The sequence below is a fragment of the Pleurodeles waltl genome, chromosome 3_2, assembly GCF_031143425.1.
Source record: "Pleurodeles waltl isolate 20211129_DDA chromosome 3_2, aPleWal1.hap1.20221129, whole genome shotgun sequence".
NCBI classification, from domain to species: domain Eukaryota; kingdom Metazoa; phylum Chordata; class Amphibia; order Caudata; family Salamandridae; genus Pleurodeles; species Pleurodeles waltl.
The window spans coordinates 110,612,615-110,627,953 of record NC_090441.1 but is presented as its reverse complement, the minus strand read 5'-3'; the positions used below and the strand labels follow the sequence as shown (position 1 = coordinate 110,627,953).

The 15,339-nt window shown below is 42.8% G+C and overlaps 1 protein-coding gene across 1 annotated transcript in view; it reads left to right on the top strand.

The window, feature by feature from the left end:
• Nucleotides 1–12,200, top strand: part of LOC138286354 (mucin-22-like) — a 78,015-nt gene extending 65,815 nt beyond the window's left edge. The window contains exons 4-7 of the mRNA XM_069226511.1: nucleotides 4,129–4,613; nucleotides 9,238–9,351; nucleotides 9,433–10,348; nucleotides 11,659–12,200. Coding sequence (XP_069082612.1) covers nucleotides 4,129–4,613; nucleotides 9,238–9,351; nucleotides 9,433–10,348; nucleotides 11,659–12,200 — 2,057 coding nt within the window. The remainder of the gene's footprint in view (nucleotides 1–4,128; nucleotides 4,614–9,237; nucleotides 9,352–9,432; nucleotides 10,349–11,658) is intronic.
• The last annotated feature ends 3,139 nt before the right edge of the window (nucleotides 12,201–15,339 follow it).

Sequence of the window (15,339 nt, the reverse complement as noted above, 5' to 3'; positions counted from 1 at the left end):
CCCGCACCTCCTTGTCCAGAGGTTGCCTAATTTTGCTGGCGACATACTCAGCCACCTTGTGGTCTGGGCGCCACTCCGAGGAACGTGGATGGTAGATACCCTCCGGTTCAAACATATCGGAGTCAGAATCAGCGCGATCCGAAGGATCTGGTAAGGTAGCCCCAGGGCGCCAAGGGCGACCTGAGTCGTCATCCAAAGATGATGAGTCCTCATCTGAACCTCCCATGAAGCCTTTGGGGGATTCCAAATCAGGGTTCCATAGGTGGTGAAGCTTGTCACCCATTACCCCGGGCAAACAGCCCTCCCGGGAGGGTAAGCGCGTATGCGCGCGCGCACTCTTGGGATGGGAAAAAAACTCGCCCTCCTCCAGGTGCCCCGCGTCGCGCTTGCGCAGTTTCCTGGGAGCCGAAAGGGTAGAGGAATCACCCTCCGCTCCCGTCACACCAAACATGCCCGTACCTCTGGACACCTGTTCAGTAAGTTTAGCTACACTATCCCTAAGAGGGGCCAAAGCGTGGGAAATAGCCTGTGAAAACAAAGTGTCCACCCCGGGGGGGAGGGTACGGCGAGAGGAACCCTCACCTGGGGACATGTTGGGAAAAGGCTCATGTTCTTGAGAGGAGTGCATAATGAGGACTGGACAGAGTGTACACCCAACAAAAAATATGATATATAGGGTAAAATCCCTACCCACTCTGTCACTGTAAGTGCAAGAAAAATAATATCTTCCCTAATGGGGTAAACCTTACCCAAATGGGTGTCACGGGTAGGGACAAAACTGTACCGAAGGTACAAACGTGTAATTGAGGGCCAAAAACCCTTAATTGAGAAAAAAGAAAACAAACGCGAGGCGCGAGCGCCGAGCGCTGAGAGCTACATGCTCTCCGAGAGAAAAACAGCGTGCGCGCGCCCTCTAGTGGGCCCGACGTGTATTTAAACACGCCGGAGGGAGAAAAACAAAAGAAACGCTCGAGCGGAACGTTCGTTCCGGCGAACGAAGACAGAAAATGCAATTTAGCAGAGACGCGCCAAATCAAACAGAAAACCCCCGAACCGGAGGCAGAAAGGCACTTATCTGGCTCACAGCAGTGAAGAAAGAGGAAGTGTGACGCATTTCGGGATACTTATACCAACGTGAAGGAGCGCACCTCATTGGATACTCGTTACCATGGCGGCGGGCTCATGGAACTTGTAGTTTTTTTGTTCATGTTTTGTTTTACTTTGAACTTGCTGTTTAATTAAAAGTGAAGAAAGATCTGCATAATCCTCGCCTCCGGTCCTGTGATAGAATACAACACATTCCTGCCTTTTCCCTTTCATACAGAACAGCACAGCAAGGTGACTTAGTGCGTTGCATTGTGTGAAAGATTGAGAAATATGCCCCATAGTACTTATATAGTGCAAACCTACCCAAGAGGCAGCAGAGCCCTGTACAGGGTACAAGGCAAATGCAATGTGTTTGGAGGGGTAGCTGGTTTCTGAGAGTGAAAGTGGACTGCTAATTTATCTTGATGACGTGTTCTTTAAAAAGATGTGTGGTCATAAGTATCCTAAATTACAGCAGGTTTGGGGTATTCCCGATTAGTCATGGGCAGAACTGTCATTCGCTCACAGAACTGGCAGATTTGGGCAGCTCTACATTACTTTTGCAAAGTGGTGTTCCTGCCAAAATCTGCCAATTGAGGCTTGGCGGAATTATTCTCACATTCAAGCAGTGCAATGTTCACAGGAATAACGAGAGGCTCCATAAGGTGCGCTTGCAAGCTCGAGTGACATTTGGCAGGCTCTGGTGTGATTTCCGGTCACCATGGAGCCTATTTGTGCCATTTTGGACCCCCGGAAGTCTTAAGATGTTGGGGCTGTTTCCCAAATATATTTTCTACTCAAAAAGCAGCTAAATCAACTCGAAAATAACTTTTCGAGTGGATATTATACCTGAACGGAGAGTTCAAGTATTTATTTCACGCAAAGTGCACTTTTTTTATTTGACTTTTTTTTTTTAGCAGGAAGGAAGTGTCTCAGATACTCTAAATTCCTCTTTCTGTCCAGAAGGCTCCCCTCAGTACTTTGTCCATCCCCTGATCATTTTCCACTTAGATTTCGAAGTAAAAGGATCACTCTCTATGTCTGCAATTCTTGCTGCATATACCATTGAAATTTAAGGACTTTCATTTTGTACCATCACAATCAAGTAAGTTAAAACATTTTAGATACTGGTGTTATTTGATAGAAGGCATGCACCAATGTAATTGTGTGTATCTTTTCTATTCAATTTTCAAATTTGATTGTGGATGTGGTGGATGGCCTGTAGTTGCAGGAGAGGAATATTTGGGCATTCACTTTTTAAGCTTTTATAATGGAAAAATGTTGCACAGGTAAGTACTTTTTCTCCATGTTCATGAAGCTTGCATTATTCATTTATTTTACCATGTGGCCTAGTCTTCCCAGGGGCCATCCAGCCACTACTAGTTACTGGGTGTACGAAACAACTGTTTCCGTGGTATATGTTGCTTTAAAGCATCTATGATTTGGGGATGACATTAGATTAAATACAAAATTGTATTTTTTGTATTTCACATTTTGTTAAGTGTTAAAGCGTATTTTGGTGGGGTCATATTTTTGTAATGACTTGGGAGGATATGTGTTGTTGCAAAATTTTTGTAGTTGACAATTTTTGTTTTTGCCATTGCTATATTAATTGTCGAGTTTTCTTCTTTGTTTACCATGTCTTATTTGTTTGCTGAATAAGTGGCCATTTCTAATCTGGCAGGTGTGTGTGTGTGTGTGTGTGTGTGAGAGACGTAGGCCACCCTTTTACCTTTGTTCTCCATGATATGTGGCTGGAAGCCATTTTGTGTAGTCAGTGCCCACAGGTTATGTGTTCTTTGTTGTCCATGCCTCCTTGCTTGTTGTTTGAAATTTTGGCTGTTGGCCATTTTGTGTAGCCACCCAGTGTGCTTTTGCCATAGGCCTGCATGGGTTCTTTGGTGTCCATGCCTTCTTGCTTGCTGTTGTTTGATCATGTGGCGGACAGCCATTTTATGTAGCTAGCCAGTGTATTCAATCCTTTTTTCCAGTTTTCAAAGCGACATTGATAGAAGAGGGCTATGTCTTTTAGTTTTTTGTTCATTTTTCCCTTTTCCCTGATATCAGTTTAATGTGCTTGAGGATCATTGCAGTATGTATCTACAATGTTTATATATTATATGCATTTTTCTTTTTTCCCCTCTGCTTCCTTCCCTCCCAAACATTTCTCATAGTCCCTAATGAGACACCAGCAATTATTCTTTTACATTATTTGATTTTTCACTGCACCCCCTGCTTTCAATAGGTCTTCTAGGCTATAGATGCACAGCAACATTCATTTCTAATGTTTATTCAATTTTCCCCTACACACCATGCCTGCCATAGGCACACACCAGCATTCACTTTTTAAGGATTAGTCCATTTTCCCCTGTACCCCCTGCCATCCAGGTGTCTCATTGGATTCAGAGGCACATAAAGCAAACTTTTGAATTTGTATGTAAGTATTGAAATATTACATTATGGTCTGAATTGGAATGGATACACTATTGTTAATTATTTGGGGTAAATTCACTAAATTATATTCTGTATGTATATTCACGCTGCTTTTAGGGGCACAAAAGGCATTATCCACAGTACTACCCGACAGAATGCTGGCACTAAGGGCCCTATTACGAGTTTGGTGGTCTATAGACTGCCACATTCACTGTGGCGGTCTGGACCTCCGCCAATGCGGTGGTCCAACCACCATATTACAACCCTTGCTGTCGTACTGCCAGGGAACCACCAGCTCCATCAGTATCTTGGATTCTGGTGGTCTGGCGGTGGCGGAGATCCTAAGCTCTGCCCTGGGGATTACCTCATTCTCTGCCAGCGGTTTCATGGTGGTAGCACCGTCATGAAAAGGCTGGTGGAGAACAGGTACGGGGGGTACGGGGGCCCTGCACTGAGAAAGATTCACTTGGCCCAATCACTGCAGGAAGCAAAGCGGACAACAGGAGCCACAGCCAGCAACAGTTCTTCCTGAAGTAGGAGCATAACAGGAGGTTTAGCTTGCTGCTGAGAAAGATGTATCTTTTTAACCATTGGCTTCACGCTCTCCAGTAAGAAAAAGAAAGGTTACTCCACCATCTTCTCCAAGTTCCCCTTCTGATGATCTGGACATGGATTGGATACAGGAAGAGTTTGAGACCTGCCACAAAAGACAGGGGAAAAAGAAAGTTCCTGAAAGCCTTACAATTATGGAAAGTGATAGTGTTGAGGATAAGTCTGTGCTTGTCAAGAAGAGGAAGGATACCAAAATTACCCCTTTTATTCAACCTGCTCAGAGAGAAGTTGCACTGGTTGCAACACCACCACGGCCAGCTTCCATATTTGTAAGGCCCCCGCTGAGACCTCCGTCCACTACTACATCAGTCAAAGTGCATATTCCAGAGAGTCAAATGACATACCCACCTATCTGCAGTTTTTCAGGCATTGCTAGTAGCACACTAAAAAAATCTCCTCTCCAGTTTGAGACTTCTTTACAATTAGCAAGCAGGAGGATAACATTACAATATGATCCATTTGCCACACATGTTTTCACCAAGGTAAGTTAGATTCACACTATGGTACTGGAGGCCAACTGTCCCATTTGAAAAAGCATCACGTAATCTGATGTGAGAAGCTCCTTAAAACGGTAGCTGGTGGTGGTGATGATGATGAAAGAGGGGAAGGAGCTCTGTTTATGGTGAGAGAAGAAGGTGATGAGGAACAAGAGGATGACAACTTTACACAAAGCAGCCATGTGCCCTGAATTATTTCAGCATGACCCTCATCAGCAAAGTCCAAATGGCACAAAACTCAAATATAGACACCACCACATACAGTGATTCCCCCAAAACCCACAATTAGTCTCCCCTCTGAAAGTCATCTGTGTCAGTGGCAACAAAAACCACAAAAAAGCAGACTACAATAAAGGCATGTTTAGGTAGGAAGGGCCCTTCGAAACCAACCACGGGTGTATGTTTGTACAATGGGAAACTGCCTAAAATTTTAGTTCTGGACCTCCTCCTTTTACTTTTGTATAAGAATTGGGATTTTTAGAATTTGTGGTGGTCATCTGCGTGAAATGGAACGCTTCCAGCCAGATCTATTTTGCCAGAGTTGCCATTTCAAGCAATATTAAAAGAGGTGAAAAAGTGGGAATAAATTAGAAAACAACAATGCTTACTGCAAACACTTGAATTTATCACATTGTACTGGTATACTAATCACCAAGACATCCGTCTAAGTCTTTACACAGAAGCTCAAGACCTGTTTTCTTAAAACACTTGGCTGTACCAGTTTCTTGACTCACCAGGCATACAGCATACCACTATTGTGCATCTTAGCATACTTAAACAAATTAAAAAATCCACCGGTGCTGTACATTTTAGCACATTTGTGCACGTCACAATATACAAAATCAAAACATAAACATACAATACAGGACACCCAACAATATAATTTTTCTCCGCTCTTCCAATAGTTTCTATATATTTCAGTGGCTTTAAAGCAGTTTTTTGGATAAAGCCCACAGTCAGAGTTAGTTCTTATGTGCAGAGCACAGACGGAAGACCTCTACGGCTTCAGCTCCTTTATTCTGATAGTAGCCTTTCTAATGTATTGGAGACAATCAGTGCTGCAGGCCCACTTGTAGCATTTAATATACAGGCCCTGGGCACATGCAGTGCACTTTACTAGGGACTAACAGGTAAATTAACTATGCCAATTGGGTAGGAACCAATGTAACCATGTTTAGGGGAGAGAACACATGCAGTTTTGGCTGTCAGGTCTAAAACAGTCCTTACTCAGACGGCCTGTAAGTTTAGGGAATGGATCTGCCCCTAAATGGCCCATAAAATGTTTATGGATGTGGCTAAATAGCTCTCTCCCAATGGAAGTCCAGGCAAGGAAACATTTGGCCAGTTGTTTTGGCATTCTCAAGATGCTTTGTAAAATATTGAACCTTCTCCCTCCTTTATCAAGAAGACCTGTTCCAGACCCTCCAAGGATATTGTGGCAAAGATTTGCAAATTGTGTAATGAAAAAATGAAGGTTTTGTGGCACAAAAATAGATACTTTACAGCATTATTGTGGCACTTTAATATACTCATAATCATTACTTTTCAGTCTTACTTCAATGGAAATTGTTGTAGCACAGCATTCCAATTTCAAATAGGCATGGTTAAAGTGTCTGAGAGTGAATGTCTAGGGATTGCCACGAGACAGTTCATTATGGTACTTTCACTCACGACGTTCACATGCCTTCGGACGCAGTGTACCGGCCATACCGCCGGTCCCTCCAGTATACCGCCAGGCTTCAGCAGGGCGGTTATAATCCCCAGGGCAGCGCTACAAGCAGCGCTACCCTGGGGATTATGAGTCTGCAACTGCCAGCCTGTCCATGGCGGTAAACACCGCCATGGGAAGGCTGGCTGTAAGGGGGGCTCGGGTGCCCCTGGGGGCCCCTGCACTGCCCATGCACTTGGCATGGGCAGCGTAGGGGCCCCCAGGCACAGCCCCATCGTGCATTTCACTGCCCGAATTACGGGCAGTGAAATGCGCGATGGGTGCTGCTGCACATCAACATTGCCGCCGGCTCTATTATGAGCCGGCTTCAATGTTGATGTGACTTTTCCGCTGGGCCAGCAGACGGAAACGCTGTTTCAGTCTGCTGGCCCAGCGGAAAAGTCATAATAGGGGGCCAAGCATACCGCCAGCACTGGCGGTATGTTGGCTCCCGCAGCTTCGGCGGTTTTTTTCCAAGACCGCCGAAGTCATAATGAGAGCCTTAATTTCGATTGCAGACAAGTGCTTTATTATTATTAAGAGGTGTCTATCTATGGTAAATAGGAACACTTTGCAAGCTATGCAAAATGATATCTGCCTTACTCATCAGTGACTAAAAGAATTGGATGATGGTGTCACAGCCTGAGTGAATTCTAGGATATCCAGCTACCAGGACAGGCATTCAGTAGTGAGCCATTTTAAGCATATTTCATTTTTGAGGGAGTTGGCCACAAGCTGACAGAAGAATGCAAGTTTTTATTTAAGACCGGTAACAAACTGCCAAGCAAATACTGTGTGCACCATATGGGATTGTAGTGTTCAGATTGAGCTCCTCTTGCTCAGCTGATATCTCTAAACCTGCTGGAAAGCAAAAATGTTATTGCTACCTTTGATGTCACGGTAATCATTCATATGGCGCAGACTTTGCATTTTGTTACTTGAAATACTAATAGATTCATTGTAAAGTGGTCCTCTGAAAGCCTACATGAATGTTCATTCACTGTAGGGTAGTCATTTTGATTGATGTGGTATAGCTCTAAAACTTTATGTATAACCAATAAATTAATTTTTTATGTGATTCTTTATAATGTTAATTAATAGTTTGCACTAAAACAATAATGAATTCCTGAAAAGTAGTGTTTAAATGTTACATGCAAAAGTAGAAAATGCAGTTCTGCGTTATACTTAATTGAAAGTATTAGCAGAGTTACTTCATTTTAAAAACTACTGTAAAATGAGCACTGACAAAGCTTGTTAATGATGAATTCTTAATTTGAATGTGATGTGTGCCTTATTTTGAAGAAATGAATGTGCCATTTTAAATTCCTTTGCTTACCCTATGTCAGGCCTGCAAAGCCTTGTTTCCCGACTGTGCAGAAAATGTTTATTCATTTTTACTCACCTGTCATTCTTTTCAGATTTGTTCCTATGAAATGCTAGCTTGTAAATAAATGTCCTATTGTTTTACACATAGTGAGTCTGATAAATTAACCTTGAGCCCAGTACATTGAGGAACTGTGGAAGTAGACTGTATACAGTTGTTTCAACCCATACAGATGAGCTAAGATGTATGCCTTTCCCAAGCTGGCAATGAGAATTTTTCCTGATGTTGCAGTTCCATGTCAAATAACGGACTCTGATTGGACAATTACACCTTCTGAGTCATGTGGAGTGATGGATGAGTGATTCTTCATGCACTGTGGACTTTAATATACCTCTCCCCATTGGGACTAGCAGAACTCTTTGCTTGACTTTCTCTTGGAGAGAGGTACAGACATCTATGCCCTTACCCTTCTTTTTCACTACTTTGCTACCACCTAGAAATTTTCCCCTGACTCAAAGGAGAAGAGTCTTGAGCGAGCTTCTGAAATTCTGACACCTAAACTTTTTATCTACTTTTTGCCAACTTTTGTTATTGACCTTTTGCCCCAGATGTCATTTTTCCAAATTCTTTATGTCTTTTTTAGGGTTGAGCGCAACACGCTCCGTACCTGGTGTAATCTCTCTGTGGGCTTTTAATCATGCCCATGTCAAGCCCATCCCTGAGGTTAGTTCCTGGACTTGCCTTTTAAAATTAGCTTGATTTTATTAGTGGAAGGCATGCCTACGTCATGCCTTTTCCAGTGTTTAACCCGCCTCGACCGTAACAGCCAATTACTGAAAACATACGAGGTTCCATGTTTTCCGTATGGTTTCTGCACTATTATTTTGCAGGCAGCGTGATCTCGCTGGGCAGAAGTCAAGCGCTTTGCATGACATCGACCGTGTTACATGGATAGTTGCACTTTTGCTGGTTATATGGATAATTGCACTTTTGCCAATACTTTTCACTTCGAGCGGACTTCTGTTTCCTTTTGTGTGTTTGCTTTGCGCTCATGGTTACCACTGCTGAGGGTTAACACTACTGTGATTACTACCTTCGAGATTACCACTGCTGATATTACCACTACTGTGATTACTACCTCTGAGATTACCAGTGCAGATTACCTCTGCTGAGATTATCACCTTTGAAATTATCACTGCAGCAATTATCATTGCTGAGATTGCCACTACTGTGATTACTATCTCTGAGATTATCACTGCAGGGATTAACACTGCTGAATTACCACTATTGTGATTACTACCTCTGAGAGTACCACTGCAGGGATTATCACTGCTGTGATTAATACCTCTGACATTACCCCTGCAGGGATTACCATTGCTGAGATTACCTCTACTGTGATTACTAACTCTGAGATTACCATTGCAAGGATTACCACTGCAGGGATTACCACTACTGTGATTACTACCTCTGAGAGTACCACTGCAGGGATAACCACTTCTGAGATTACCACTGCTGTGATTACTACCACTGAGATTACCACTACTGATATTACCACTAATGTGATTATTACCTCTTAGATTACCACTGCAGGGATTACCACTGCTGAGATTACCACTACTGTGATTAATAGCTCTGAGATTACCACTGCTGATATTACCACTACTGTGATTACTACCTCTGAGATTATCCCTGTAAGGGTAACCACTGCTGAGGTTACTACTACTGTGATTACTACTTCCGAGATCACCAGTGCAGGGATTACCTCTGTTTAGATTACTGCAGTTGATATTATCACTGCAGGGGTTGCTACTGCTGAGATAACCATTACTGGGATTACTACCTCTGAGGTTACCACTACAGGGATTGCCACTGCTGAGATTACCAATGCTGGGATTACTAACTCTGAGATAACCACTGCTAATATTACCACTACTGTGATTACTACCTTTGAGGTTACCACTGCGGGGATTACCATTCCTGAGGTTACCACTACTGTGATTACTACCTCTGTGATTACCTCTGCAAGGATTACCACTGCTGCGATTACCACTGCTGTGATTACTACCTCTGAGATTTCCACTGCAGGGATTACCTCTGATGAGATTACCACCATTGAAATTATCACTGCAGGGATTACCACTGCTGAGATTACCACTAATGGGAATAATACCTCTGAGATTACCACTGCGGGGATTACCATTGATGAGATTACCACTGCAGGGATTACCATTCCTGAGGTTACCACTACTATGATTACTAACTCTGGGATTGCCACTGCTAATATTACCACTACTGTGATTACTACATCCAAGATTACCAATGCTGAGATTACCACTGCTGTGATTACTACCACTGAGATTACCATTGAAGGGATTACATCTGCTGAGATTACCACCAAGGAAATTATCACTGCAGGGATTACCACTGCTGATATTACCACTACTGGGATGAATACCTATGAGATTACCACTGTGGGGATTACCACTGATGAAATTACCAATACAGGGATTACCACTTCTGAGGTTACCACTACTGTGATTACAAACTCTGAGATTGCCACTGCTAATATTACCACTACTGTGATTACTGACTCTGAGATTACACCTGCAGGGATCACCTCTGCTGAGATTACCACCATTGAAATTATCACTGCAGGGATTACCACTGTTGAGATTACCACTACTGGGAGTAAATACCTCTGATATTACCACTGCAAGGATTACCACTGATGAGATCACCACTGCAGGGATTACCACTCCTGAGGTTACCACTACTGTGATTGCTATCTCTGGGATTACCATTGCGATCTCTGCTGAGATTACCACCTTTGAAATTACTACTGCAGCAATTACCACTGCTGAGATCATCACTTTGACTGTGATTACAATCTCTGAGACTACCACTGCAAATAGTGCCACTGCAGAATTACCACTATTGTGATTACTACCTCTGAGAGTACCACTGCAGGGATTACCACTGCTGAATTACCACTATTGTGATTACTACCTCTGAGGATACCACTGCAGGGATTACCACTGCAGGGATTACTACCTCTGACATTACCCCTGCGGGGATTACCACTGTGGATATTACCTCTACTGTGATTACTACCTCTGAGATGACCACTGCAGGGATTACCACTGCTGAGATTACCACTGCTGTGATTACTTCCACTGAGATTACTACCTCTGAGAGTACCACTACAGGGATTACCACTGTTGAGATTAATACCTCTGAGATTACCCCTGCAGGGGTTACCACTGCTGATATTACCACTACTGTGATTACTACCTCTGAGATTACCAATGCAGATTACCTCTGCTGAGATTATCACCTTTGAAATTATCACTGCAGCAATTATCATTGCTGAGATTACCACTACTGTGATTACTATCTCTGAGATTACCACTGCAGGGATTAACACTACTGAATTACCACTATTGTGATTACTAACTCTGAGCGTACCACTGCAGGGATTACCACTGCTGTGATTAATACCTCTGACATTACCCCTGCAGGGATTACCATTGCTGAGATTACCTCTACTGTGATTACTATCACTGAGATTACCACTACCGATATTACCACTAATGTGATTATTACCTCTTAGATTACCACTGCAGGGATTACCACTACAGGGATTACCACTACTGTGATTACTACCTCTGAGAGTACCACTGCAGGGATTACCACTGCTGAGATTACCACTGCTGTGATTACTACCACTGAGATTACCACTACTGATATTACCACTAATGTGATTATTACCTCTTATATTACCACTGCAGGGATTACCACTGCTGAGATTACCTCTATTGTGATTAATAGCTCTGAGATTACCACTGCTGATATTACCACTACTGTGATTACTACCTCTGAGATTATCCCTGTAAGGGTAACCACTGCTGAGGTTACTACTACTCTGATTACTACCTCAGAGATCACCAGTGCAGGGATTACCTTTGTTTAGATTACCACAGTTGATATTATCACTGCAGGGGTTGCCACTGTTGAGATTACCATTACTGGAATTACTACCTCTGAGGTTACCACTTCAGGGATTACCATTGATGAGATTAGCACTGCAGGGATTACCACTCCTGAGATTACCACTACTATGATTACTAACTCTGGGATTGCCACTGCTAATATTACCACTACTGTGATTACTACGTCCAAGATTACCACTGCTGAGATTACCACTGCTGTGATTACTACCTCTGAGCTTACCATTGAAGGGATTACCTCTGCTGAGATTACCACCATGGAAATTATCACTGCAGGGATTACCACTGCTGATATTACCACTACTGGGATTAATACCTCTGAGATTACCACTGCAGGGATTACCACTGATGATATTACCAATGCACGGATTACCGCTTCTGAGATTACCACTGCTAATATTACCACTACTGTGATTATTGCCTCTGAGATTACACCTGCAGGGATCACCTCTGCTGAGATTACCACCATTGAAATGATCACTGCAGGGATTACCACTGTTGAGATTACCACTACTGGGAGTAACTACCTCTGAGATGACCACTGCAAGGATTACCACTGATGAGATCACCACTGCGGGGATTACCACTCCTGAGGTTACCACTACTGTGATTACTATCTCTGAGATTACCATTGCAATCTCTGCTAACATTACCACCTTTGAAATTACCACTGCAGCAATAACCACTGCTGAGATCATCACTTTGACTGTGATTACAGTCTCTGAGACTACCACTGCAAATAGTGCCACTGCAGAATTACCACTATTGTGATTACTACCTCTGAGAGTACCACTGCTGAATTACCACTATTGTGATTACTACCTCTGAGGGTACCACTGCAGGGATTACCACTGCTGTGATTACTACCTCTGACATTATCCCTGCAGGGATTACCACTGCAGAGATTACCACTACTGTGATCAATACCTCTGAGATTACCCCTGCATGGGTTACCACTGCTAAGGTTACCACTTCTGTGATAACTACCTCCAAGATTACCAGTGCAGGGATTACCTCTGCTGAGATTACCACAGTTGAAATTATCACTGCAGGGATTGCCACTGCTGAGATTACCAATGCTGGGATTACTAACTCTGAGATAACCACTGCTAATATTACCACTACTGTGATTACTACCTTTGAGATTACCACTGCGGGGATTACCATTCCTGAAGTTACCACTACTGTGATTACTACCTCTGTGATTACTTCTGCAAGGATTACCACTGCAGAGATTACCATTACTGGGATTACTACCTCAGAGATTACCACTGCAGGGATTTCCACTGCTGAGATTACCTCTGCTGAGATTACCACCATTGAAATTATCACTGCAGGGATTACCACTTCTGAGATTACCACTACTGGCATTAATACCTCTGAGATTACCACTGCAGGGATTACCATTGATGAGATTACCACTCCTGAGGTTACCACTACTATGATTACTAACTCTGGGATTGCCACTGCTAATATTACCACTACTGTGATTACTACGTCCAAGATTACCACTGCTGAGATTACCACTGCTGGGATTACTACCTCTGAGATTACCATTAAAGGAATTACCTCTGCTGAGATTACCACCATGGAAATTATCACTGCATGGATTACCACTGCTGATATTACCACTACTGGGATTAATTCCTCTAAAATTACCACTGCAGGGATTACCACTGATGAGATTACTACTGCTGTGATTACTACCACTGAGATTACCACTACTGATATTACCACTACTGTGATTACTACCTCTGAGATTACCACTGCAGGGATTGCCACTGCTGAGATTACCAATGCTGGGATTACTAACTCTGAGATAACCACTGCTAATATTACCACTACTGTGATTACTACCTTTGAGATTACCCCTGCAGGGGTTGCCACTGCTGAGATTACCATTACTGGGATTACTACCTCTGAGGTTACCACTGCAGGGATTGCCACTGCTGAGATTACCAATGCTGGGATTACTAACTCTGAGATAACCAATTCTAATATTACCACTACTGTGATTACTACCCTTGAGATTACCACTGCAGGGATTACCATTCCTGAGGTTACCACTACTGTGATTACTACCTCTGTGATTACCTCTGCAAGGATTACCACTGCTGAGATTACCACTGCTGTGATTACTACCTCTGAGATTTCCACTGCAGGGATTACCTCTGCTGAGATTACTGCCATTGAAATTATCACTGCAGGGATTACCACTTCTGAGAGTACCACTACTAGGATTAATACCTCTGAGATTACCACTGCAGGGATTACCATTGATGAGATTGCCACTGCAGGGATTACCACTCCTGGGGTTACCACTACTATGATTACTAGCTCTGGGATTGCCATTGCTAATATTACCACTGCTGTGATTACTACCTCTGAGATTACCAATGAAGGGATTACCTCTGCTGAGATTGCCACCATGAAAATTATCACTGCAGGGATTACCACTGCTGATATTACCACTACTGGGATTAATACCTTTGAGATTACCACTACAGGGATTACCACTGATGAGATTACCAATGCAGGGATTACCACTTCTGAGGTTACCACTACTGTGATTACAAACTCTGAGATTACCACTGCTAATATTACCACTACAGTGATTACTACCTCTAAGATTACCACTGCAGGGATTACCACTGCTGAGATTACCACTACTGTGATTACTACCGCTAAGATTACCACGACAGGGATTACCACTGTTGAGATTACCACTTCTGAGATTACCACTACATTGAGTAAAATAGATTTAAGAGTAAATGTACTGACCCTATGATAACCTACACCTTAAAATGAAACCTTACTGTATAACTATTGGTTGGTTTGTGGGCTTGCCTTTTAAAATTTGCTTGATTTAATTAGTGAAAGGCATGCATACGTCATGTCATTTCCGGTGTTTAGCCAGCCTCAAGCGCACTGGCCAACTACTGAAAACATATGAGGCTCAATGTTTTCTGTATGGTTGGTTTCTGGGCTACTTTTTTTCTTTATTTCGTAGGCAGGGCGATCTTGCTGGGCAGTAGTCGAGCACTTTGCATGACATCTACCCTGTTACATGGATATTTGCACTTTTGCCAATACGTTTCACTGCGAGAAAACTTCTGTTTGCTTTGCGCTCATGGCGGCCGTCGGCTCGCTTATGTGAAAGTGTTTTACTTTTCTGTTTATGTGGCAAGAAAAGTCCAGTTAGGAGTTCACAACGCTAATAGCTTTAACTCCAGTAAATGTGAGTTGCATTGCAAATGCTTGTTCTTTTTACTTTTTATCCCCATGTGTTTAGCCCAGCACATGCTAACTTGTGACATGCAAATCTTCAGGGATTTCATTTGCCCTAGCTAGCTAATCTGAAATTACTTTTAAATTGCCTTTACGCTGAAAAGAACTGAGCAATGCTTGTTTTTTACCCTTAGGATAATCCTTTTGATGTTTTGCATTGCTACTGTTGAATGTTTAGTCCTTTTGATGTTAGTTTGCTTTAAATCTTTTTTGATGTCTACTTTGAGTCTGACTTTGTAATAAAATTCCCTAACCTTATTTCAGAATGGAGTTTTCCTTGTATGGCCACCTGGGTCATACTCGCAATGCAAATTGTGTTGTTTGAAGAGGTCTATTTCGCCACCTCTTTATACTGGATGTTTATTGACCTTGTTTAAAGCATTA